Source organism: Schistocerca piceifrons, chromosome 5 (assembly GCF_021461385.2).
Source record: "Schistocerca piceifrons isolate TAMUIC-IGC-003096 chromosome 5, iqSchPice1.1, whole genome shotgun sequence".
In the NCBI taxonomy this organism is placed as follows: Eukaryota; Metazoa; Arthropoda; class Insecta; order Orthoptera; family Acrididae; genus Schistocerca; species Schistocerca piceifrons.
The window spans coordinates 422,683,984-422,708,070 of record NC_060142.1 but is presented as its reverse complement, the minus strand read 5'-3'; the positions used below and the strand labels follow the sequence as shown (position 1 = coordinate 422,708,070).

The 24,087-nt window shown below is 43.5% G+C and overlaps 1 protein-coding gene across 1 annotated transcript in view; it reads left to right on the top strand.

The window, feature by feature from the left end:
* The window catches only part of LOC124797975 (nuclear pore membrane glycoprotein 210), a 270,129-nt gene that overhangs the window by 21,229 nt on the left and 224,813 nt on the right, over nt 1-24,087 (top strand). The window contains exon 2 of the mRNA XM_047261146.1: nt 6,282-6,553. Within this exon, the coding sequence (XP_047117102.1) occupies nt 6,282-6,553 (272 nt within the window). The remainder of the gene's footprint in view (nt 1-6,281; nt 6,554-24,087) is intronic.

Genomic DNA, 24,087 nt, shown 5'->3' with positions numbered 1-24,087 from the left:
ACATTCAGAATCTGATCCAGTCCCGGAAAGTATCCTGTCACAAGTGGGGCACTTTTGGGGTTCTTCTGTGGAAGGTTCCGGGTTTGAGGAGATGAGGATGTGGCTCTGGTTATTTGCTTCTGTACCAGGTTGGGAGGGTAGTTACGGGATGCAAAAGCTGCTTTTAGGTTGTTGGTGTAATGGTTCAAGGATTCCGGACTGGAGCAGATTCGTTTGCCACGAAGACCTAGGCTGTAGGGAAGGGCCGTTTGATGTGGAATGGGTGGCAGCTGTCATAATGGAGGTACTGTTGCTTGTTGGTGGGTTTAATGTGGATGGACGTGTGAAGCTGGCCATTGGACAGGTGGAGGTCAACGTCAAGGAAAGTGGCATGGGATTTGGAGTAGGACCAGGTGAATCTGATGGAACCAAAGGAGTTAAGGTTGGAGAGGAAATTCTGGAGTTCTTCTTCACTGTGAGTCCAGATCACGAAAATGTCATCAATAAATCTGTACCAAACTTCGGGTTGGCAGGCCTGGGTAACCAGGAAGGCTTCCTCTAAGCGACCCATGAATAGGTTGGCATACGAGGGGGCCATCCTGGTACCCATGGCTGTTCCCTTTAATTGTTGGTATGTCTGGCCTTCAAAAGTGAAGAAGTTGTGGGTCAGGATGAAGCTGGCTAAGGTAATGAGGAAAGAGGTTTTAGGTAGGGCGGCAGGTGATCGGCGTGAAAGGAAGTGCTCCATCGCAGCGAGGCCCTGGACATGCGGAATATTTGTGTATAAGGAAGTGGCATCAATGGTTACAAGGATGGTTTCCGCGGGTAACAGACTGGGTAGGGATTCCAGGCGTTTGAGAAAGTGGTTGGTGTCTTTGATGAAGGATGGGAGACTGCATGTAATGGGCTGAAGGTGTTGATCTACGTAGGCAGAGATGCGTTCGGTGGGGGCTTGGTAACCAGCTACAATGGGACGGCCGGGATGATTGGGTTTGTGAATTTTGGGAAGAAGGTAGAAGGTAGGGGTGCGGGGTGTTGGTGGGGTCAGGAGGTTGATGGAGTCGGGTGAAAGGTTTTGTAGGGGGCCTAAGGTTCTGAGGATTCCTTGAAGCTCTGCCTGGACATCAGGAATGGGATTGCCTTGGCAAACTTTGTAAGTAGTGTTGTCTGAAAGCTGACGCAGTCCCTCAGCCACATACTCCCGACGATCAAGTACCACAGTTGTGGAACCCTTGTCCGCCGGAAGAATGACGATGGATCGGTCAGCCTTCAGATCACGGATAGCCTGGGCTTCAGCAGTGGTGATGTTGGGAGTAGGATTAAGGTTTTTTAAGAAGGATTGAGAGGCAAGGCTGGAAGTCAGAAATTCCTGGAAGGTTAGGAGAGGGTGATTTTGAGGAAGAGGAGGTGGGTCCCGCTGTGACGGAGGACGGAACTGTTCCAGGCATGGTTCAATTTGGATAGTGTCTTGGGGAGTTGGATCATTAGGAGTAGGATTAGGATCATTTTTCTTCGTGGCAAAGTGATATTTCCAGCAGAGAGTATGGGTGTAGGACAGTAAATCTTTGACGAGGGCTGTTTGGTTAAATCTGGGAGTGGGGCTGAAGGTGAGGCCTTTGGATAGGACAGAGGTTTCGGATTGGGAGAGAGGTTTGGAGGAAAGGTTAACTACTGAATTGGGGTGTTGTGGTTCCAGATTGCGTTGATTGGAATTTTGAGGTTTTGGAGGGAGTGGAGCTGGAAGTGGGAGATTGAGTAGATGGGAGAGACTGGGTTTGTGTGCAATGAGAGGAGGTTGAGGTTTGCTGGAAAGGTTGTGAAGGGTGAGTGAGTTGCCTTTCCGGAGGTGGGAAACCAGGAGATTGGATAGTTTTTTAAGGTGGAGGGTGGCATGCTGTTCTAATTTGCGGTTGGCCTGTAGGAGGATGCTCTGAACAACAGGTGTGGATGTGGGAGAGGAAAGATTGAGGATTTTTATAAAGGATAGGAGTTGATGGGCGTGTTGATTGGCTGAGTGGATGTGTAGGTGAAGGATTAGGTGGGTGAGGGCAATGGATTGTTTGGTTTGGAACTGGTATAGGGACTGATGGAAAGAAGGGTTGCAGCCAGAGATGGGAACTTTAAGTGTGAGGCCTTTGGGGGTGATGCCAAATGTCAGACAAGCCTGAGAAAATAAAATATGAGATCCATCCTTCATGAAATCCTCCCCACTCCACCAAGAGTGTCTTTCCGCCGTCCACCTAACCTTCGCAACCTCTTAGTTCATCCCTATGAAATCCCCAAACCACCTTCCCTACCCTCTGGCTCCTACCCCTGTAACCGCCCCCGGTGTAAAACCTGTCCCATGCACCCTCCCACCACCACCTATTCCAGTCCTGTAACCCGGAAGGTGTACATGATCAAAGGCAGAGCCACGTGTGAAAGCACCCACGTGATTTACCAACTGACCTGCCTACACTGTGAAGCGTTCTATGTGGGAATGACCAGCAACAAACTGTCCATTCGCATGAATGGACACAGGCAGACAGTGTTTGTTGGTAATGAGGATCACCCTGTGGCTAAACATGCCTTGGTGCACGGCCAGCACATCTTGGCACAGTGTTACACCGTCCGGGTTATCTGGATACTTCCCACTAACACCAACCTGTCAGAACTCCGGAGATGGGAACTTGCCCTTCAGCATATCCTTTCTTCTCGCTATCCGCCAGGCCTCAATCTCCGCTAATTTCTAATTTCTATTTGCCGCCGCTCATACCTCACCTGTCTTTCAACTTCATCCTTGCCTCTGTACATCCGCCCCGACTGACATCTCTGCCCAAACTCTTTGCCTTTACAAATGTCTGCTTGTGTCTGTGTATGTGTGGATGGATATGTGTGTGTGTGTGCGAGTGTATACCTGTCCTTTTTTCCCCCTAAGGTAAGTCTTTCCGCTCCCGGGATTGGAATGACTCCTTACCCTCTCCCTTAAAACCCACATCCTTTTGTCTTTCCTTCTCCTTCCCTCTTTCCTGACGAGGCAACCATTGGTTGCGAAAGCTAGAATTTTGTGTGTATGTTTGTGTTAGCTTGTGTGTCTATCGACCTGCCAGCGCTTTTGTTTGGTAAGTTTCATCATCTTTCTTTTTTTATATATATAAAAAAAATAGAGGGAAACATTCCACGTGGGAAAAATATATGAGTATCTTACTCAACTTTTAAAACTAAGATTATGTTAAATAATGCTAGGTTTTGATTTTTATGAGGTTGTTATGTGATAAAGTGGTAATAAAACAGGTTTTATGTGTGGCAAACATTTCAATTGTTTATAAACCTGGTTCAACCTAAAAGTGAAAGCTCTCCTTTTCAGGGAATGTAGAGCTATACGGTATTAACCAATAGAAAAAGAAAACCAAAATTTTATGGATTGGCATTTTTGAATAAAAAAATTTTTTCTGTAAATTATTTAAAAAAAGGTTCAGAATACTATAGTAAAAGAACTTTGACAGATAAGTCCAAATGGAGGATTTCTTTGTAATCATACAGCAATTATCTTTCAAATAATTTAAAAATTTTTCCAAAATTCGCATCCTCAAAATGGTAAGGGCAATGTCATCTTTGGAGGGCTGTATCTCAGAGCAGAAATTTTTTTGGAGAAAAAAAAAAAATAAATAATATGATTCCGTACTTAGTACTTAATTTTAACATATGCTAAATTCAATAACATTTGAGACTGTGAAGGTAAGATTTTTTCCTAGCCTGCCAGAATTGATATGAACTATGCCACTAGCACCTCTCAAAATATTGAAAGTGAAGAGTTCGCTGTAGAAATAGAGAATTATTTCACAGTATTGAAGATGAAATAGTGCTCATAGGTATGCAGTTAAGAGCTCATGTTTACTACACACTTTTTTCTTGTTTCGCACCATACTAATACCCGTGAAAGTTCATTGGTTTGAGGGTAAATCACTTAAAACTTGCACCACAAATATTGTGGAAATGAAAAGTGCTATTGATGTGCAGTTTTACAGAATGGATTGGTAGGCAGGGGCTCGTATTGTTAGCCAATAAACAGATTATACTAATACTTAGAAAGTCTATTTTTTGTGCGTACAGACAATTTTTAAATGGAACAAATGTAGAGAAATTGAACTAAATGTAGAGAAAAATTAGAATGCCAGTGGTGTTTGCTGCAGGATTCTAGTGGGACTAGCTTACAAGATATCGTATTTTCAAAAGTTTGCACACTAACACTCATTTGTGTCATTCAAGCTGCGTAGTTGCTACGTATGATGTTGTTATGTTTGCTTATAGTGTGCTTGTATGTTTCTTGAGTGCATTATGACATGCTAGTGTGTTAACGAGTGACAGACTGAGCAGTCAGTTGTGAGTGGATGATGGGACTTATCAATGCAGGGAAAGCCAACATGCTCATTTTATATGGAAAGAGTAGGAAGAATGCAGTTCATTCTTGTACTGTGTAATAGTAATAATGGCACAAGGACGTGGCATAAGTCAGACAAGTGTCCAGTGCATTCTCTTTCAACATAGGTTCCATCTCTATCACATCTCTCTCCATCAAGAGCTTCATGAAGACAATTATGAGAATTGTGTTAACTTTTGTACATTGGCATCAAGACAGGCTACTCCAGATATATCATATATCTTGTTTTGTGATTAAGCCGAATTTACCAACCGTAGACAGATAAACCACTGAAACATGCACTACTGATCTGCTGACAATCCCCAGTGACTTCATTAGGTGGAATGTCAGCATCCATGAGGTGTAAATGTGTGATGTGGGATAGTAAATTATCAGCTCATAGGCCCATTTTTCATAGATGGAACACTGAATACGCACAAGTATCGCAGCCTCATAACAGACCATCTTCCACAGATGATAGAATACGTTCTTCTGCAGGCTAGGAGGAGCCTGTGGTAGCAACATGATGGCTGTGCAGCCCATAGTGCACAAAGTATTACAGCATGTTTTCACCAATTGTTTCCAAATCATTGGTTCTGATGCAGAGGACCTGTACCTTGACTGGCTCATTCCCCGGATTGGGAGCCTGTAGACTTTTTTTCTGTGGGGAAAGCTGAAACACTCTGTCTACAAGGACATACCAACTACAACCAATGATACACAATGATATATTAGTGCAGCATGCTTGGACATCTCCGCTGAAATGCTAGCACGTGTGCAGTAGTCATTCCTTTCCAGACTGGAAGTGCGTATTGCTGCTGCCAGTGGTAATTTGGAATATATCCTGTGATTGTCAGTTGTCTCGTTACTGGTCAGAATCCACATAACTAGCGTACGCACATGTGTTGTAGTTTACTGCTCCCACGGATATTTTACAAGTGTCAGTGTGTCAGTGTGGAAACTGTTGTGGTGTAACCACAAGTACCAGAATGAAGATGAAGAACACAAGAGAAGGCGGTGAGACGACGTTGGCCAATGGTGCGCTGATTAGGACTGCATCGTGGGAGGAGCGGCCTCTGCAAGAAGAGAAAATATGTGCCGCTCCTGCCAGCCTTGGCCACTCATTATTAGGACAGTATTAGGAGCAATCACACGCGGCCTAGCAGAGAATGCTACGATAACAGTTATTAGTGATCCACAAACTGTGTGACGAACTTGCATGAACACTGTATTTAGCAAAGGACTCTGACTGTTATTGCATGTCGCCCATTACTTGTGACAACACGTTGTAAATACAAGTTAAGTATTGTTTCTTTTTATATGTAATACAAACTACTAATGTTATTTGCTTGAATTGTTGTATAGCATTCCAAGAACACCGCATCCTTTAGGCACACTGTATGGAATGAGTGGGCAGGGCCCCACAGAAACTTTTCAAAATACCATATCCTGTAAACGACTTACACTAGAATCATGCAACAAACAGTACTGACATTCTGATTTACTCTAATTTTAGTTTGTTAATGTCAGTAGGTATAGTTTCATTTAAAAAGTGTATGTTTGCATAGAAATACACTTCCTAAGTACTATTACACTTCATTTATTGGCTAACTTTATGAGGCCCTGACTACCAATCCATTCTATGAAAACTGAACATCAGTAGCACTTTCCATTTTTGCAATATTTGTGGTGCAAATTTTAGGAGATTCACCTCGTATAATTGAGTATGGGACAGTAACAGAGTTCTGAGTATGTTGCATGCAACAAAATTCTGAGTGCTTTGTGTACGCCATGTGTAGTGTTTGACACTTACAATGTTATTCATTAATCAGTAATTTATGTAAACCATGGTTTGTCCACATTTTGGGGAAAAGAGTGGTCTTCATATGCATTTCTTTTCCAGGACTACATCCAGACCAAATATAGTGCAACTGCTGCCTGTTGAAGGAGAATTACTGACAGACTGCATGGGTAAAGTCGTAGTGACAGCAGTAACAAAAGAGAGAGTACGAAGTACTGCAATAGTATTTGCAGAAGAAACAAATTCAGGACAAGTACTGAGATGTGATGTTATTGTTGACGTTATTTCTTCACTGGCGATTGTAACAACAACAAGAGAGCTGTTCCGAGAGGAAGCACCAGAAGCATTTGAAGCCAGAGCATACGATGACCAGGGTTTGTGTTTTGAAAAGTAATTGAAGAGGTTTTAACTATAGAACAATTTGTATGAAATATTATTGGAGTTACTTGCAGTATTGTCAGGGGCATGCGACTATAGTAAATTACATTTTAAAATGTTTCTAATTTACACAGCAATCATCAGTGATCATTGTACAAAACACGTTATTGTTCAGAAAGTTGATCTTGGAAAGTTTATCCCTCAAAGCAAAATAAACAGGCCATGTGCAGATTTTATGATGTAGTTTCTCTTTAAAGCAGAACTTTCATTGGAATGGTGGCTGAAAAAGGAAGTAGTATTAGTTTTTGCACTGGAAAAAATTATGCACAGAATTTATTTCAAAAACGATAAATGAAACTATTAATTAAGTGTGCTGTTAGTCTCAAACTCTTATCACATCCCAGTTGTTTATCTGTTATTCTAGCCCTGAAAAAATAAGTTAACAGCCAAAATCTAAAGCTTATTGAGTGTTGTTGGTGAGTAATAACTTTTGCTCTTTCCAGAAGGATTTTTGTACTTCGCAGTACTATGAAGCAAGTAAGTAAATGTTACTAATCATACAGTACATTCAGTTACTGCTACAGCAAAAATATGTGACATCATCAGATGTGCGAGTCAAGTGTAATCTCTTAAATGGTTGTGTTAGTGGAGATCAGAAGGTCATCTCTATAGACCTATTTTGCTTCTTCCGTTGTTCACATATCATTTCACCTCCATAGACCTATCTTGCTTCTTCCCTCGTTCACAAAACATTTCTGGGAACATAGCCTACACTGGAAATTCCGGTAGAACTAAACAAGAAAAGTTACACTGTTAGCATTTTTGGAGCTCTCAAAGCTTTTGAATGAGTATATCATAAAATTTTACTAGGGAAACTAAAATGATGTGGTGTTCAAAGGCATCATCTTTGCATGAATCTGATTGTTATCTTGACAATAGAAAACACTGTGTCACATTAACAAATCAGGAATTAGGTTTAATTCAGAGTGGGGAAACATTAAATACAGTTTGCCACAGCCGTTTAATACAGTTAGCTTCAGTCTTTCCTGTTTTGGCCTCCAATTTTATACATATATTTCGTGGGGCACCGGCGTTCTTCAAAAACTGTAATGTATACTGATGAAACAGATATATTGATAAAGGGCTTGCACACATTGCGTGGTAGGTTCACTTTTTGGTTTGGAACAAGGTTTATAACCCGAGCAAAAATTTGAAAATTTGAAGTTCTTATATAGTTTGTCTCAGGTGAGCTGACACTAATAAAGACCCAAAAATATCATGGAAATTTTAACTTAGCAGCACAAAAATCATGACAGGGTCCTAGAGTGTGCATCTGACTCACCCACTGCTTCGGGTGTGACTAAACTCCAAAGAACGCTAACTGATAAAACAAAGAATAAGCAATGGTCCCAGCTCAACACAGGAATCACTAACAAAAAGAAAGTGCACAATCTGCAATTAATTGAAAACAAAATAATCTCACTTTCATTCCATTTAGTTTGTAAATTAAAATGACAGCCTACTGAGAACAAATAAAATGATACATTCTGTGAAACAAATTAGAGGCACTGCATCTTGTAATATTAAATTTTCTGTCTTTTAAACCATGAGTCAATTAATTTCAGTAGCCCTAGATTGGAATACCAGTAAACAAAAACACTTCTATCCAAAATGGATACAAAACTACGACTGATGGGTGCTTTTATCTTGTGTGTGTGTGTGTGTGTGTGGGGGGGGGGGGGGGGCTGTTTGGTGCATCCTTTTTGTCCTATTACATGCCTCCACCGCGTGTTCATCAGTCTTCCATATACTACATTCTCTTTAACTCAAAGCTAGGTGGTGCCCTTGTAAGTTCTTTGTTGATGAAGTGAAACAAATTTTTTCCAAAAATATTAAGAAATTGATTTTTCACACACTTTCTCATTACTTAGCAGCAATTTGAGATTTGCCTGAAGATGGCAAGTAAGAAACAGCCGAGTCAATGCATTGTTCTCCAGCAACGTTTCAGCAAGTTTCTTACAAGCCATCTTCAGGGGACTTCACCTGAAGATAGCAAGTACGAAACTTGCTAAAATGTTGTTGGAGAACAACGCATTGACTCGGCTGTCAAGCCAAGAAGGTTTTATCATCAAGATTCGCCAAGAAAGCCTGGATTCTCATATAGGCTAACAGCTGGTTCACAGTTAACAGCTTAACTCTTAATGTTACAAAACTGATGTTATCTAGTTCAAATGAAATAAAAATTACTTACATGTAACAGAAGTAGAGATAAATGGACATACATTGAATGAGACTTTATGTGGGAAGTATGTAGGCATCCATACAGATAACTAAAGGTGCACTATCACATGGATAAGTTAATCAAAAAGCTCAGTTTTGTCTGTTGTGCACTTTTAATCTCCCTCTCTGTATTGATATGGTAAGTAATTTGGGATTAAAGGAGACCACTCACCAAGCAGAAGTGACTAGGATTGCAACTCAGCTTGGTTGGGGTGGGGGTGTGTCGAGTGGTGTGGGTAGAGGAGAGGAGAGATGCAGGAAGCAGGAAGAGTGTTTTTGGATGGATAGCTAATGTATTGGAGGGCGGCAGCAGGTGTGCTGGCTAGGAATGCAGGAGTGAGGAGGAGTGACAGGTAGATGGAGTAGCATGTGATGCAGATACCACAGCCGGAGAGGTGCAGCGGACTTTGAAGATGATGTGGAGGCATGGATTGGGAGAGAGTGACAGGACTCATACCCAAGACCATTCCCACTCCTCATAAAGTGGTATTTTGTCACTCACCCAAACTACGCAACACCCTGGTCCATGAGTATGCTACTCCTGCTACCAACCCCTTTGCCTGTGGTAGACCCAGGTGCAAGACCTGCCCGATTCTGGGGCATCCATAAAAACAACCATGTCATATATCAACTCTGCCAGCTTTTTATATCAGCATGGCAGTCAACCAGCTGTCCATCAGAATGGATGGCATTGTCTAACTGTGGCCAAGAACAAATTTGACCACCCAGCGGCACAACATGCTGTTGAATACGACATGCTTGAGTTCAACAGCTGCTCCAAGGTCCTTGCCATCTGGATTCCAGCACTAGCTTTTCTGAGCTATGTAGATGGGAGCTATCCTTGTAACACATCCTTCAGGCCCATAATCCTCACACGTTTCGGCCTTTTTGTGATGGTCCCCTGTAGGGTTTGACCTCCATTCTTCAAAACTTTTCCGAAGAGCGAGCCAATTGGGGAAGGGCACCTTACATCGTGCATCGTGTCCATTGTGCTTTGAGATCTGTAGCCTGCTTTCTCGTCGTCGCATTGCAGTCCCACTCATTCTCCACCTCTTTGGCAAGGACTCCTTCCTGGGTGCATTTTCCACCATGCACTATCCAGTGTCGCTTTCTGTGCCGACGATGACCATTGACTTGTTTGCACCTGATATCCAGCACAGTAGTCAGTCCATTGTGGGGGTGGGGGGGGGCGCACCATGTAACCATGTACCCTGTTGGTTGTAGCCCCCTGACAACATAGTTATCGCTCTGCTGATGCCTGTGCCATTAACTCCCCACGTATGCCAAGGAGTAGATGCTTGTCACCCTGGGGCATCAGGACTCCCGGAAGTTGCCATTCTGTCAGGTGGCCTTCGCTGCGGCTGGGTGGTGCCCATGGGGAGGGCCCCTGGTTGGAGTGGGTGGCATCTGGGCGCATGACGCGCGATGAAGTGTACCACGTCATCACTTGCTGGTGATCAAACACCGTCAGTCTCTAAGCGATCTAAATCTCAGTACAATGCTTGATAAAACAGCATCCTCTGCCCCGTCATGGGCATTACTTGCTTGTGACAAGCTGAGGGATGTTTCTGTTACCACCACACCCCATAAGAGCTTAAATATGGTCCAGGGTATTATATTACATAGGGACCTTCTTTTGCAGTCTGACGACGAGCTGCACGCCATCTTAGAGTGACGAGGTGTTCATTTTGTTCGGCCAATCCATCGAGGTCTGAGGGATAATCAGGTTGCCACCGGTGCCTTCATCTTGGCCTCCGAGGGTGACACATTGCCAGAGAAGGTCAAGGTGATGGTCCACCGCTGTGATGTAAAGAGCCATATGTATTCCCACTGTACTTCCAGTGTCACATGTCGAGATTTTGGATGCCCACCATATCCCAATACTCCATGTGCCCCACCTCCCATGTGTGTCAGCTGCGGAGAGCATCATTCCCCTTGCTCACCAGACTGCAGGGCTTTACAGTGCGAAAGGAAAATCATGGAGCACAAGACCCTGGACTGACTGACCTACACTGAGGCTAAGAGGAAATTTGAGTGTCTGCATCCTGTGGCTATTACCTCCTCTTATGCCGCCGCTACATGAACAGTTGTAGCCCCATCCGTTTCGCGAATTCCAGTCAGCTCTCTGAGCCAGAAGACTACATCTGCCCCTTGATGGTGGGGGGCACTTCCCTTCCTGTTGCTCCCACATCACCTACCTTGGGAGCACTGCCCCGCCCCCCCCCTCCTCACAACCATCGGGGCACCAGTCCCCACTTCCCAGCCAGAGAAGCGTAAGTCTTCTTCGGCACCTCTCGCTAGGAAGGGTTCCCTTGGGTTACTCCCTAACCAGATTTCTAGTGAGAAAGATGACTCCCGCCAGTGGCTGAAGTTCCCAAAAGTAGCTGGTCATAGGGCTTCACGATCATCCTCAGTCCCGGCCAGAGAAACCCAAGGAGCAGGGAGAGAAATCCAAAACGAAGACCACCAAGACCAAGGGACTTGCGGTGGCACCCACACCACTGCTACCTGCAAGCTTTGTCTCTGAGGATGAGGTAGACATTCTGGCGTCCACTGAGGACCTAGATCTTGCCTGACGCTCAGACATCAAGGATACAGACTTCTCAGGAAATAATTCGGTGCAGTAGGCGACCCTGAGGTGTAAACTGCCTAATTGAATGTTCTATGCCTTTCCAGCCTCACGATCAAGTCATCCTCCAGTGGAATTGCAGCAGTCTTTTCCACCGTCTGGCTGAGCTGTGGCAACTATTAAGCTTTACACTTGCTTTCTGCATTGCCCTGCAGGAAACCTGGTTCCCGGCCATTGCGGAACCGTGCCCTCCGCGGCTGTTTGGTATATTACAGGAACCGTAGTGACTATAATCGAGTGTCAGGTGGAGTTTGCACCTATCTCCTGAACTCAGTATGCAGTGAACCTGTGCCCCTTCAAACCCCTCTTGAAGCTGTGGCAGTCAGGATATGGACGACACGGGAAATAACTGTCTGCTACGTATATCTTCCTCCAGATGGTGCAGTACCCCTGAACGCATTGGTTGCACTGATTGATCAACTTCCAAAACCTTTCCTACTTTTGGGAGATTTTAACTCTCATAACCCTTTGTGGGGTGGCACCCTGCTAATTGGCTGAGGCAGAGATTTCGAAAATTTGCTGTCACAATTCGACCTCTGCCTCTTAAATACAGGTGGCCCCACACATTTCAGTGTGGCAATGGCACGCATTCGGCCATTGATCTCTCGATTTGCAGTCCTGGCCTTCTCCCATCTATCCACTGGAGGGCACATGACGACCTGTGTGGTAGTGACCATTTCCCCATCTTCCTGTCACTACCCTGGCGTCAGGCCCATGGACGCCTGCCCAGATGAGCTTTAAACAAGGCGGACTGGGAAACTTTCACATCTGGGCTGTCACCATTGAATCTCCCCCACATGGTAACATCGATGTGACGGTTGAACATCTGACTGCAACTAATGCTTCTGCTGCAGAAAATGCGATCCCTCGCTCTTTAGGGTGCCTGCAGCGAAAGGCAGTCCCTAGGTCGTCGCCAGAAGTCGCTGAAACAATTAAGGAGCGTTAGCGAGCTCTACAGCGGCATAAGCGGCACCCTTCCCTGAAGCCCCTCACAGCCTTTAAATGGCTCTGGGCCTGCATTCGCCATCTTATTAAACAATTGAAGCAGTAGTGTTGGGAGAGATACATCTCGACCATTGGCTGCCATACATCACCTTCCCAAGTTTGGGCAAAGATCAAACATGTTTTCGGGTACCAGACCCCAACAGATGTTCCCAGTGTTAACATAAATGGTGTGTTATCTACTGACGGAAACGCGATTGCTGAGCACTTTGCTGAGTGCTGTGCTCGAGCCTGTGCGTCAGAGAATTACCTCCCAGTCTTTCGCACTCTCAAACGGCAGCTGGAAAGGAAAGTGATTTCGTTCACTACATGCCACAGTGAATCCTATAACACCCCATTTACAGAGTGGGAGCTCTTCAGTGCCCTGGCTCATTGCCCTGACACAGCTCCTGGGCCAGATTGGATCCACAGTCAGATGATTAAACATCTCTCATATGACTACAAGTGACATCTCCTCGTCATCTTCAACCGGATCTGGTGCGATGGTGTCTTTCCATCGCAATGGTGAGAGCACCATAATTTCTGTGCTCAAACTGGTAAAAACACGCTTGATGTGGGTAGCTATTGGCCCATCAGACTCACCAACATTCTTCGTAAGCTGCTGGAACATTAGTGTATCGGCAGTTGGGTTGGGTCCTGGAGTCACATCTCCTTCTGGCTCCATGTCAGGGCAGCTTCTGCCAGGTTTGCTCTACCACTGAGAATCTTGTGTCCCTCAGGTGTGCCATCCGAACAGCCTTTTCCAGACACCAGCACCTGGTTGTCATCTTTTTTGATTTACGAAAAGCGTATGACACGGCCTGGTGGCATCATATCCTTGCCACATTATAAGAGTGGGGACTCCGAGGCTCGCTCCTGATTTTTATCCAAAATTTCCTGTTGCTTCATGCTTTCTATATCAAAGTTGATGCCTCCCATAATTCCATCCATATCCATGAGAATGGAGTCCTGCAGGGCTCTGTATTGAGTGTCTCTCTATTGCTAGTGGCCATTAACAGTCTAGTGGCAGCTGTAGGGCTATCCATCTCGCCTACTCTGTATGCGGATGACTTCTGCATTTCTTACTGCTCCTCCAGTACTGGTGTTGCTGAGCAGCGCCTACAGGGAGCCATTCACAAGGCGGAGTCATGGGCTCTAGCCCACGGCTTCCAGTTTTCATCAGCGAAGTCGTATGTCGTGCACTTCTGTTGGCATCATATGGTTCATCTGGAACCAGAACTTTATCTTACTGACTATCCACTCACTGTAGTGGGGGCATATCGATTCTTAGGACTGACTTTCGATGCCCAATTGACTTGGCTACCTCACCTTCGTCAGCTTAAGCGGAAATGCTGGCAGCACCTCAATGCCCTCCACTGCCTGAGCAACACCAACTGGGGTGCAGATCATTCTACACTGCTGCAGCTCTTCAGAGACCTTGTTCAATCCTGCCTTGATTATGAGAGTGCGGTTTATGGTTCGACGTGCCCTCGGCATTGTGTTTACTTGACGCAGTGCACCATTGTGGCGTTCGCCTATAGCGATTTTCTGTAATGTTTACAGGGTGAAGCGAAATTCGCGCACTTGGGCTTTGCAGAGCGACTCCTCACATGACGGTGATAAAAAAATGTCTGTCACAAAATTTCATCTGGCGAGTACATCCGGCAGAAAAAGGACATTAAAAGAGTGGCAGTCTGGCAACACTGTAACCAGATGTATGGTAACTACCTCTGTCAGCTTATTAGACATGCTGTACAGTTGGGGCAGTGGATAGAGTTTTGGGTTAGCATGCAGGAGGCCGAGGGTTCGATCCTGGGTTGGGGTGCACTTTTTTTATTTGCTAATTTCATTCTGACATTTCATACTGTGATACACACAAAATAAAGACAATATGGGATATAGTGAAGGAGGAGACCGGTAGAACCAGACATGAAGAGGAACAAATAGCATTAAGAGTAAAAGATGCATTGGTGACAGATGTGTATAGTGTTGCAGAACTTTTTAACTAACATTTTATAACTGTTACTGAAAAGATGGGGTTGTCAGGTTCGGTAGATGCTGCTATGGATTACCTTAGACCAGACATTTCAAGTAACTTCCATAATATGAATTTGACCCTCACTACCCCAACAGAAATAACGTCCATCATAAAATCTTTAAAATCAAAAACATCTAGTGGGTATGATGAAATATCAACAAAGTTAATTAAAGAATGTGATTCTGAGCTAAGTAACATATTAAGCTATCTGTGTAACCAGTCGTTTATCAGTGGAATATTTCCCGAATGGCTGAAATATGCTGAAGTTAAGCCACTGTTTAAGAAGGGAGATAAAGAAATAGCATCAAATTTCCGTCCAATTTCACTGTTGCCAGCATTCTCAAAAATTTTCGAAAAAGTAATGTACAGTCGTCTTTATAACCATCTTATCTCAAATAACATACTGTCAAAGTCACAGTTTGGATTTCTAAAAGGTTCTGATATTGAGAAGGCTATCTACACTTACAGTGAAAATGTACTTAATTCATTAGACAAAAAATTGCAGGCAACTGGTATATTTTGTGATCTGTCAAAGGCATTTGACTGTGTAAATCACAATATCCTTTTAAGTAAACTAGAATATTATAGTGTAACAGGAAATGCTGCAAAATGGTTCAAATCTTATATCTCTGGCAGGAAACAAAGGGTGTTATTAGGAAAGAGACATGTATCAAGCTATCAGGCATCATCCAACTGGGAACTAATTACATGTGGGGTCCCACAAGGTTCCATTTTGGGGCCCTTACTTTTTCTTGTGTATATCAATGACCTTTCATCAGTAACATTACCAGATGCCAAGTTTGTTTTGTTTGCTGATGATACAAACATTGCAATAAATAGCAAATCAAGTGTAGTCTTAGAAAGATCAGCCAATAAAATATTTGTGGACATTAATCACTGGTTCCTAGCCAATTCTTTGTCACTAAACTTTGAAAAAACACACTACATGCAGTTCAGAACTTGTAAGGGGTGTCCCAAGAGTATATGTCTAACATATGATGACAAGAAGATAGAAGAAGTGGACGGTGTTAAATTCTTGGGATTACAGCTTGATAATAAATTCAACTGGGAGGAGCACACCACAGAACTGCTGAAGCGTCTTAACAAATCTCTGTTTGCAATGCGAATTTTGTCAGACATAGGGGATATAAAAATGAAAAAGCTGGCATACTATGCTTACTTTCATTCCATAATGTCATATGGGATTATTTTCTGGGGTAATTCATCAAGCCAAGCTAAAGTTTTCCGGGCACAAAAACGTGCAGTAAGAATTATATGTGGTGTGAACTCAAGAACATCCTGCAGAAGCCTGTTTAGGGAACTAGGGATACTAACTACAACTTCCCAATATATTTATTCCTTAATGAAATTTGTCATTAAAAATATATCACTTTTTCAAACCAACAGCTCAATTCATGGAATCAATACTAGAAATAAGAATAATCTTCACAAGGATTTAAAGTCACTTAGTCTTGTACAAAAAGGTGTGCATTATTCAGGAACACACATTTTCAATAACTTGCCAGCAGCCATAAAAAGCTTAACAACCAATGAAATTCAGTTTAAGAGAAGCCTAAAGGATTTATTGGTGGCCAACTCCTTCTACTCCATTGACGAATTTCTTAGGAAAACCAACTGATTTGTATATAAGTACAACAAAGCTTCTGCACAATTTCAGTGCAGTAATGTGTTCACTGAAAATTTGTGTGTGTGTGTGTGTGTGTGTGTGTGTGTGTGTGTGTGTGTGTGTGTGTGTAATCTAACTTCTGCACCATTTCAGTGCAGTAATGTGTTCATTGTAAATAAGTATTACAGTAGTTGTATTACATGTTTCTTACCTTATAAATAAATAAAAAACTTTTTTATTTTAAATTCAGTGCAATAGTATTTGTAAAATGACTCTTAGTGTTCATTAAAAAATGACGATCATTCCACTTGGGACCTGTGGAATGGTACATTAGCTTATTTGTTTTAGTTGTAAATATTTGTCATGTATTGTTGTTTTTCTGACATGTTCCACATCCTGGAGGACCTCCTCACTACGGATCAATTGGAATGAAAGTAAATCTAATCTAATCTAATTTTAGGTCACATGTATCCTAAAATTACGACGTTTTGTAATGCTGAACATGAGAGATACGTAGTATAAGAAATAGACAGTTGAAACAAATGACCTGTCATAGGATAGAATAATTACAAAAACAATATCAGTTTAAGATGATAGCACAGTACAATAACACATCTACTTGTTATTATACTACATGTAATATGAGCACTCAAATGTCGGACATTAGAAACCAGTGGCAATAATAATGTCCATATTAATGACCACATGACCTTCAAAACAGAATATGTTGTCCTCAGAACAACAGATGCGTAAGCGACCTCCCTCCACGTCCAAACATTGTGCAATCTGCTGGATCATACAGCTCTGGACCCTTTGCAGCAAAGCTGCATCCTCAGTAACAAGAGCAGCAAGAACATGCGCTACCAATTCTTCCACATTCGTTGGCGGAGTAGATTACACATGCTGTGTCAGGTGTCCCCACAGGAAGAAGTCCAGGGCTTTTAGGTCAACTGAACACGGCGGCCATACAACTGGACCTCCACGTCCAAGTCATTTCCCTGGAAGTGTTCTGTTCAAATACTGTCACACGTTAGTTCCAGAGTGTGGAGCTGCACCATCATGTTGGAACCATATCCTCTGCCGAACATGTAGTGGAACATCTTCCTCTCATGAGTGAATGCTGCTTCATTCATCCATATAACAGTGTTCACGAAGTTATCGTTGGCTTCCTGTGGTTGTTGGAACCATTCCCAGAATTGCATCCACTGATGGCGATATGCTGGATGCTGGTGTTGCGTGAAAGCATAATGATAGGGATGCAGCCCATGCTCGTGCAGCCCGTTAACGACCATGTGTTGCGAGACACGCAGCTGCCTTGCTACACTACTTGTTCTTTGTTGAGGTTCTTGGTGTATGACCACCAGAATAGCTTCCTCAGTAACTGGAGTATGGCGAGTCCGTGGATGACCTCTGTCACGTGATGTTGGAAGGAGAGAACATGACTACCGAAGGCGTAGCACCAGACAACAAAACACATTTTTATCTGCTTGGTGTTGACAAGAATAACGAGCAGCATATTCACGAGCGGCAACATCAGCCCGGTTATCAGATGCACCAAGGACCAGAAACATATCCACATATTCATCGTTTGTGTATGCCACAATGTTTAGAGGTTTACAGTGAGAAAATTCGGTAAGTGTACACATGCTCATTGGAGTCTGTCATGCGCACGTTACTCCGCTCGCAACTATCGTATTTACTCAAATCTAAGCCACACCTGAAAAATGAGACTCGAAATAAAGGAAAAAAAAATTTCCTGAATCTAAGCCGCACGTGAAATTTGAGACTCGAAATTCAAGGGGAGAGAAAAGTTTTAGGCAGCACCTCCAAATCAAAACATAGTTGGTCCATTGTAATATGAGACACGATTTAGGTCGAATGAATGACGATACAGCTACAGTGGTTTGGTTCGAGTCGTAAGCTTAGCAGTTAAGCTTTACCAGGTAGCCATTGCTATGCGTCAGGCGCTCCGTCCGTATTTATACGTGTACCCTTCCTTTTTCATGTGCTTAGTCTGGTTTGAATCGATTGCTTATTTTGCTTTGATCTGATAAGTGCCGTTTTCTTTGTTATAGGTGTTCATGTCACTCTAAACTGAAAATGCATTACTGTCATTACTGAACTGTGTCATGCATTGTTTGTCGCATTCTGATAGTGAGTGTTTACGGCCTGTTGCCGCTCGCGGCATGGCATTCTTTTGTGCACACTACCGTCGCTTACACACACACACAAAGAGAGAGAGAGAGAGAGAGAGAGAGAGAGAGAGAGAGAGAGAGAGAGAGAGAGAGGAATTGTCTCATTAGCGAAACTATGGCAAGAGACTGCTATTTGTTGTTACTTACACTGCTGCTTTCTTTGATAATGATCAACAAGAACCAAATAATAGACTGCGTATGATAGAACATATTCTGAACGAGAGTTAGGCGAAAATTTTTCTCCATTTGAAAATCTTTGTGGCCGCTTCTTTAGTACATCAAATTCTGCACAGAAATTAGAGTCATCTTAGATTTAAAAATCTAGTCAGTTGCCGTGCTTCATTTCTGACTGTATCACTATTAGGCATAAGAATAACACGAATATAAACATGGCATGATATGTATATTATTCCGCGTTTGCTGTAGTCTTACCCTAGTTTCGTAGTTTATTAGGCAGACAGGATTTAAACGAGATAGCAGCAAACATGAAAGAATACATGGCAAAATGTTTATATTCGTATTATTCTTATGGTGAAAAGAATAATGCATGTGATTCACATTTCATCAGTTTCCTATTAGCAACCACCCCTTCTCAAAGGTAGGAAAAAATTCAGAATGTAGAGTTGACCATATTGACAAACATCCCAAACAGTCTTGCTAGTCGGATTTTCGTAGTACATTGAAATTCTGCTACATTCAAAGATGAGCAATACGGAATTTGTATTTACTTCCTTGGATAATGTATGAAAATGCAGTGGTCGAAACTCGGGGTGGAGAAAAAAAGCTTGTCTTCCACCTTTTTTTTAAATTTATTTACTGACGCAGAGGTTTTGGCACCAGTATTTATCTTTGTGCCTACAAAGCATGTAGCGCTACGTGTATTCGATGGCAGAAGTTAGTTGTGGCGGCACCTATCGACATTTTTCAGAACTTCCGCTTGCTTTGCACTCGATTCTAAACCGCACGCGGTTTTTTGGATTACAAAAACCGGAAAAAAAAGTGCGGCTTAAATTCGAGTAAATACGGTAGTCGCTGTCTGTTGGACAGCGCGTACAGTATAAATATGCCGTTAGTCCTGAGCGCTGTTCCACCTAATGCGTATTACCCCTCTGACAGATATTGTTCTTCATGATTTGTTCCAACACGGCTAATTGTGAAATGTTCGGTTTCGAATTACACTGTTTCCCTAATGGTGATAGATGTGATGTTTCCACAACCTCATCGATAAAATAATAATAATAATAATAATAATAATAATAATATTGAGATACATACTAAACAGCATGCAGTTACCAGATATCATGTTGAAAGGCATAATTAGTGGGACCCTTGTGATGACACATACAAATAGTAACAGAGTCTGGACATTATTCGCTAATCACATTGCTAGTCCTACTGCTATCGTAAGGCCCTAACAAAATGTAAATTGACTTGAATGAGGCAAGAACAATAGTTGCTACTTATCTATGGGACAATTGGAGGAGGGTACAAAGAAAACAGTTTTCGGATCTAGTAGATGAAGAGCGGCGAATAAATTCACGCCCATGACGTAGAAAGGGCTTCTTTCAAAGCTGACCAATCTTCCATTTCTACAATTGTAGTATGTACGTGCAAATGTTTTCTAGAGGACCCGCTGCAATCGTTGTTGGTTGGTTGGTTGTTTGGGCAAGGAGACCAGACTGCGTGGTCATCGGTCTCATCGGTTTAGGGAAGGATGTGAAAGGAAGTCGGCCGTGCCCTTTCAGAGGAACCATCCCGGCATTTGCCTGGAGTGATTTAGGGAAATCACGGAAAACCTAAATCAGGATGGCCGGACGCGGGATTGAACCGTCGCCCTCCCGAATGCGAGTCCAGTGTCTAACCACTGCGCCACCTCGCTTGGTGCAATCGTTGTTGACGATTAAGATACCGTACCACCTTGACTACATTTACCAAATAAAAAACATATGCTTCAACCCAGGATTGAACCATCGACCTCCTACATGCTAACCCAAAACTCTATCCACTGCATCAACTATACAGCACAACTAATCTATGCTGACAGAGGTACCTATCGTACATGTGGTTATAGTGTTGCCAGATTGCCACTCTTTAACGTCCTTTTTTTGCCGGATGTACTCGCCAAATGAAATTTTGAGAGACACATCTTTTTATTGCTGGCATGTGAGGAGTCGTGCTACGAAGCCCGAGTGCATGAATTTCGCTTCACCCTGTATAATAACTCTTTTTTTTTTTAGCAAGGAAATACAAATATTGGTCATTGTATGAAAGCTTGAAGAATCTGTTACACAAGACAATTTAGTCAGAATTCACACACTAGGAAAGAAAACTTCATGCAGTTCTCAAACTCCATAATAGCCAAAATATGGTGTTTGATAAATAAAATTAACAGTTTAACACAGGCCTTCCATTCTCTTTAAGTTTATATTGATAAATTGTGAACTACATTCAGATTATTTGTAACTAATAAGTGTAGTTAGTGGAAATGTCTTCAGACAAATCTATTACGGTACATTTTTCCTGAATACATGAGAGCTTCTTGGTCAAACACACCTTGAATGTTGCTTTTCAGTCCATACTCAGTATCCTCCATTTTGCCTACTATTCCCTCACAGACCATGTACATCATTTCAGTAGCCTGAAACAACAGAACATTCACTTAATTCCTAGAGCAATTTCAAACTCCCCAGCCAGTTTAATTCCTGAAGATTCTGACCACTTAATAAAATGAAATAACTCCCAACACATACTACTGGCAAAGAAACAACAAAGCCAACATATTGAAACCAGCCCTTAATTTTTTTGTGTAGGAAGAGTACAACCAAATTAATGCACTGTCAGAACTTTAGTCACTAAGATGCTCTGCAAGTATTTATTTCTAATTTTTGGAAATTCCTGAACCATAGCTCACCAGGGCCTTGCGAAATGTACACCCGTAGCAGCTCGAAAGCTGACTGCACATGTGCTGTGTGGTTAAGCACGGCTTTGGTTGATGATACATCAGTGAACAGACCCATCACAACCTGGCAGTAATCTGTAAAATGAATGTTGGTTTCCATTGATAATTTCTCTGACACAGTTGTTGATAATTACAGTTGTCTCAAATTTGCATCTTATGTGCTATTCAGAAACAGTAATAGTTACCAGTTCGTTTTGTAGTTTTATTAAGTGTTAACAGTGGAGATAAAACTGAATTAATATTTATCATGTTCCAATATTATGAGAAGGAAAGTTGCTACTCACCATATAGCGGAGATGCTGAGTTGCAGATAGGCACAACAAAAAGATTTTCACACATAAAGCTTTTGGCCAATGGCCTTTGTCAACAATTGTCACATATGTGTGATCTGCTGGCGTTATTTCTTGCACTTGTATTCGGGTGATGTTGGCCTTTTGATAGAAACTGTGGAAACATTAGAAAAAAATAAGGAAAAACTTGGACAATTCAGGCAATTGGGTGTAGTTGTGGCAATTGACAATCCAGAACGAGAATACTTTCTCAGTTCAAAGAAAACAGTATTCAACAATTTTCAGTGACAAGGAAAAGGCCATGAATTTTTGGTTAAACAAAGAAGGGGAAACACGCTACATCAAGCATTGTTCAGAGCTGTTTTCGTTTTGTAAAATCTGAACATGAATTCTGCAAATGGCAGAAAAAATTACATGAAAAAGAAATGTTTGCCAAAATGAAAGTTGGTAAACTGTGAAAGAAAACTATTTGAAAGATTTATACCTGCACATGAGATACAACAAATTGATGCTCAAATTGCACTCCCTGGAATGCAAATGAAATTAAAATTGATGATTGCACATTTTCTTTGAGCTGGCTAACCATGTACAAGAAATCATACAGTACAAGAAGTTGTAACATTTCAAAATTTAAAAAAGAAGAGATGCTATTAATCACTAATTCTATAGATAATTTCATTGCTGACATGTAGACATTACGTAGGTATACCACAAGGCCAGTGATTAATGTGTGTGGTTTACTATGTCCACAGATTTATATTTGTTTTTAGGAACATCAGGGCAAGTTGGGACAAAAAATTTGAAAAGGACTGTTTATTTGTAAAAATCTTGTAATTCACGTATCAAACTCTGCAATAAAAGGGAAAGATAATTTTCAACATTTCAGTTGAAACATTTTGTGGCGGCGTTCGTAGCGACAAGCAGTTCGCTGTAGAAACGGCTTACGAAGTCACCGCCACACTTTTAATAGCGGGCCGACCGGTCCGCTGGAACAGTGAACAGAAAGATGAAAACCCAAACACTCTGATTAAATAATAGTCGGTACTTATCTTTATTAACGAAGATACAGCAACACAGTAGTGAACACCGTGTCTACAGAAATCTGTCTAGTTCGAGTCGGGGCGGCTAGGTCAGCGTCGGCTGACGACAAACAACAACTCTGCTGCGATGAACACACGACTGACTAGCAAGTACACAATTCGGTGGCGAGTATACAACTGTGCGGCGAATGCAGAACTGTCCTAGCGCTCGCGACTCCAGCGCTTAAGAACCCAGAAGCCAGCGGTGGCGCGTGCAGACTTGCGGCGATTTCCTGTCTCGCTGGCGCTGCTTATGCGGACGGCGTCCGGACTTTGATGCTGCCAACCTTTTTGGCAGCGGGCTCGGGTGGCATTACTGGCTAGGATATAACACTCCTCCCCCCCTAATCGCCGCACCGTCGTTGAATAATGACGTGGCGAGCGTCGACGGCGGGGGAGGGGTCTAGCCGCAGGCGTAGCAGAAGAGACCGGGGCGGAGACTGTAGTCGGTGGCAGTCCCCGGTCTGCACCCCAGCATTGGCTGCGCGGGGCCTCGGGAAACACCGACTGAAAACCGAGGTCAGGGTGCACGCCTGTGACCACGGGCGCAGCTTCTGGTACTGGACGCGACGGGGCGTCGGGACCCACGAAGAGAGGCAGCGTCTCCTGACGCTGCGTCGACGGCTGCTGAGTGGGCGCCGGACAAGGCGCTGCGGTGTCAGACTCCTTGGGGGAGCCCAAGGAAAGCGGCTGCAGGACAGGCTGCACAGCCACCGCTTGGGAAGGCGGCCCGGCTGAGGGGTCGACGTCCATCAGCTCCGAAGGCGGTGGCGACTGAAGAGGGACCGCAGGCGCCGGAGCGACCACCTGGGGCGCTCCTGGATGAAGCTGCGCGGGAGGCATCAACGGGACGGGCTGTCGGCGTGGTAGCGGCGACGGCTGCTGCTGCTGCCCTGGGGGCGGCAGCGAAGTCGGAAGGCGCAGCTGGAACCCGCCGCGGACCAAATCTGTGGACAAAGAACGAGCGGCAGAATCCAGGCGGCCAGCGCGGTGCAACTGGTTCTGATGCCTCCTGTGCACCCCAGTAGCACCTTGAACAGTATAAAAACCGCGACCCTGGACACTTATCACGGTACCACGTTCCCAACGACGGCGACCGTGATAAACTCTGAAAAAAACTGGCGTCATTGCGCTGAAAACGCGTGCGATGCTCAGAAGCGGCGGGTCGATCCGGGGGGTGCAACAACCGTAGTAGGGTGCGATGACGACGGCCGTGGAGAAGCTCCGCAGGCGAAGGGCCGTCGCGTGGCGTGGTCCGGTACGACGACAGGAACGTGATGAGGGCCTGCTGACGAGAGTGCGTAGCACGAAGGCGGTCCATATGATCCTTGAATGTACGTACAAAACGTTCCGCTGCACCATTCGATTGAGGGTGGAACGGCGGAGTAAGAACATGGCGAATGCCATTGGCAGAACAAAAACTTTTAAAATTCAGCAGAGGTAAATTGTGGA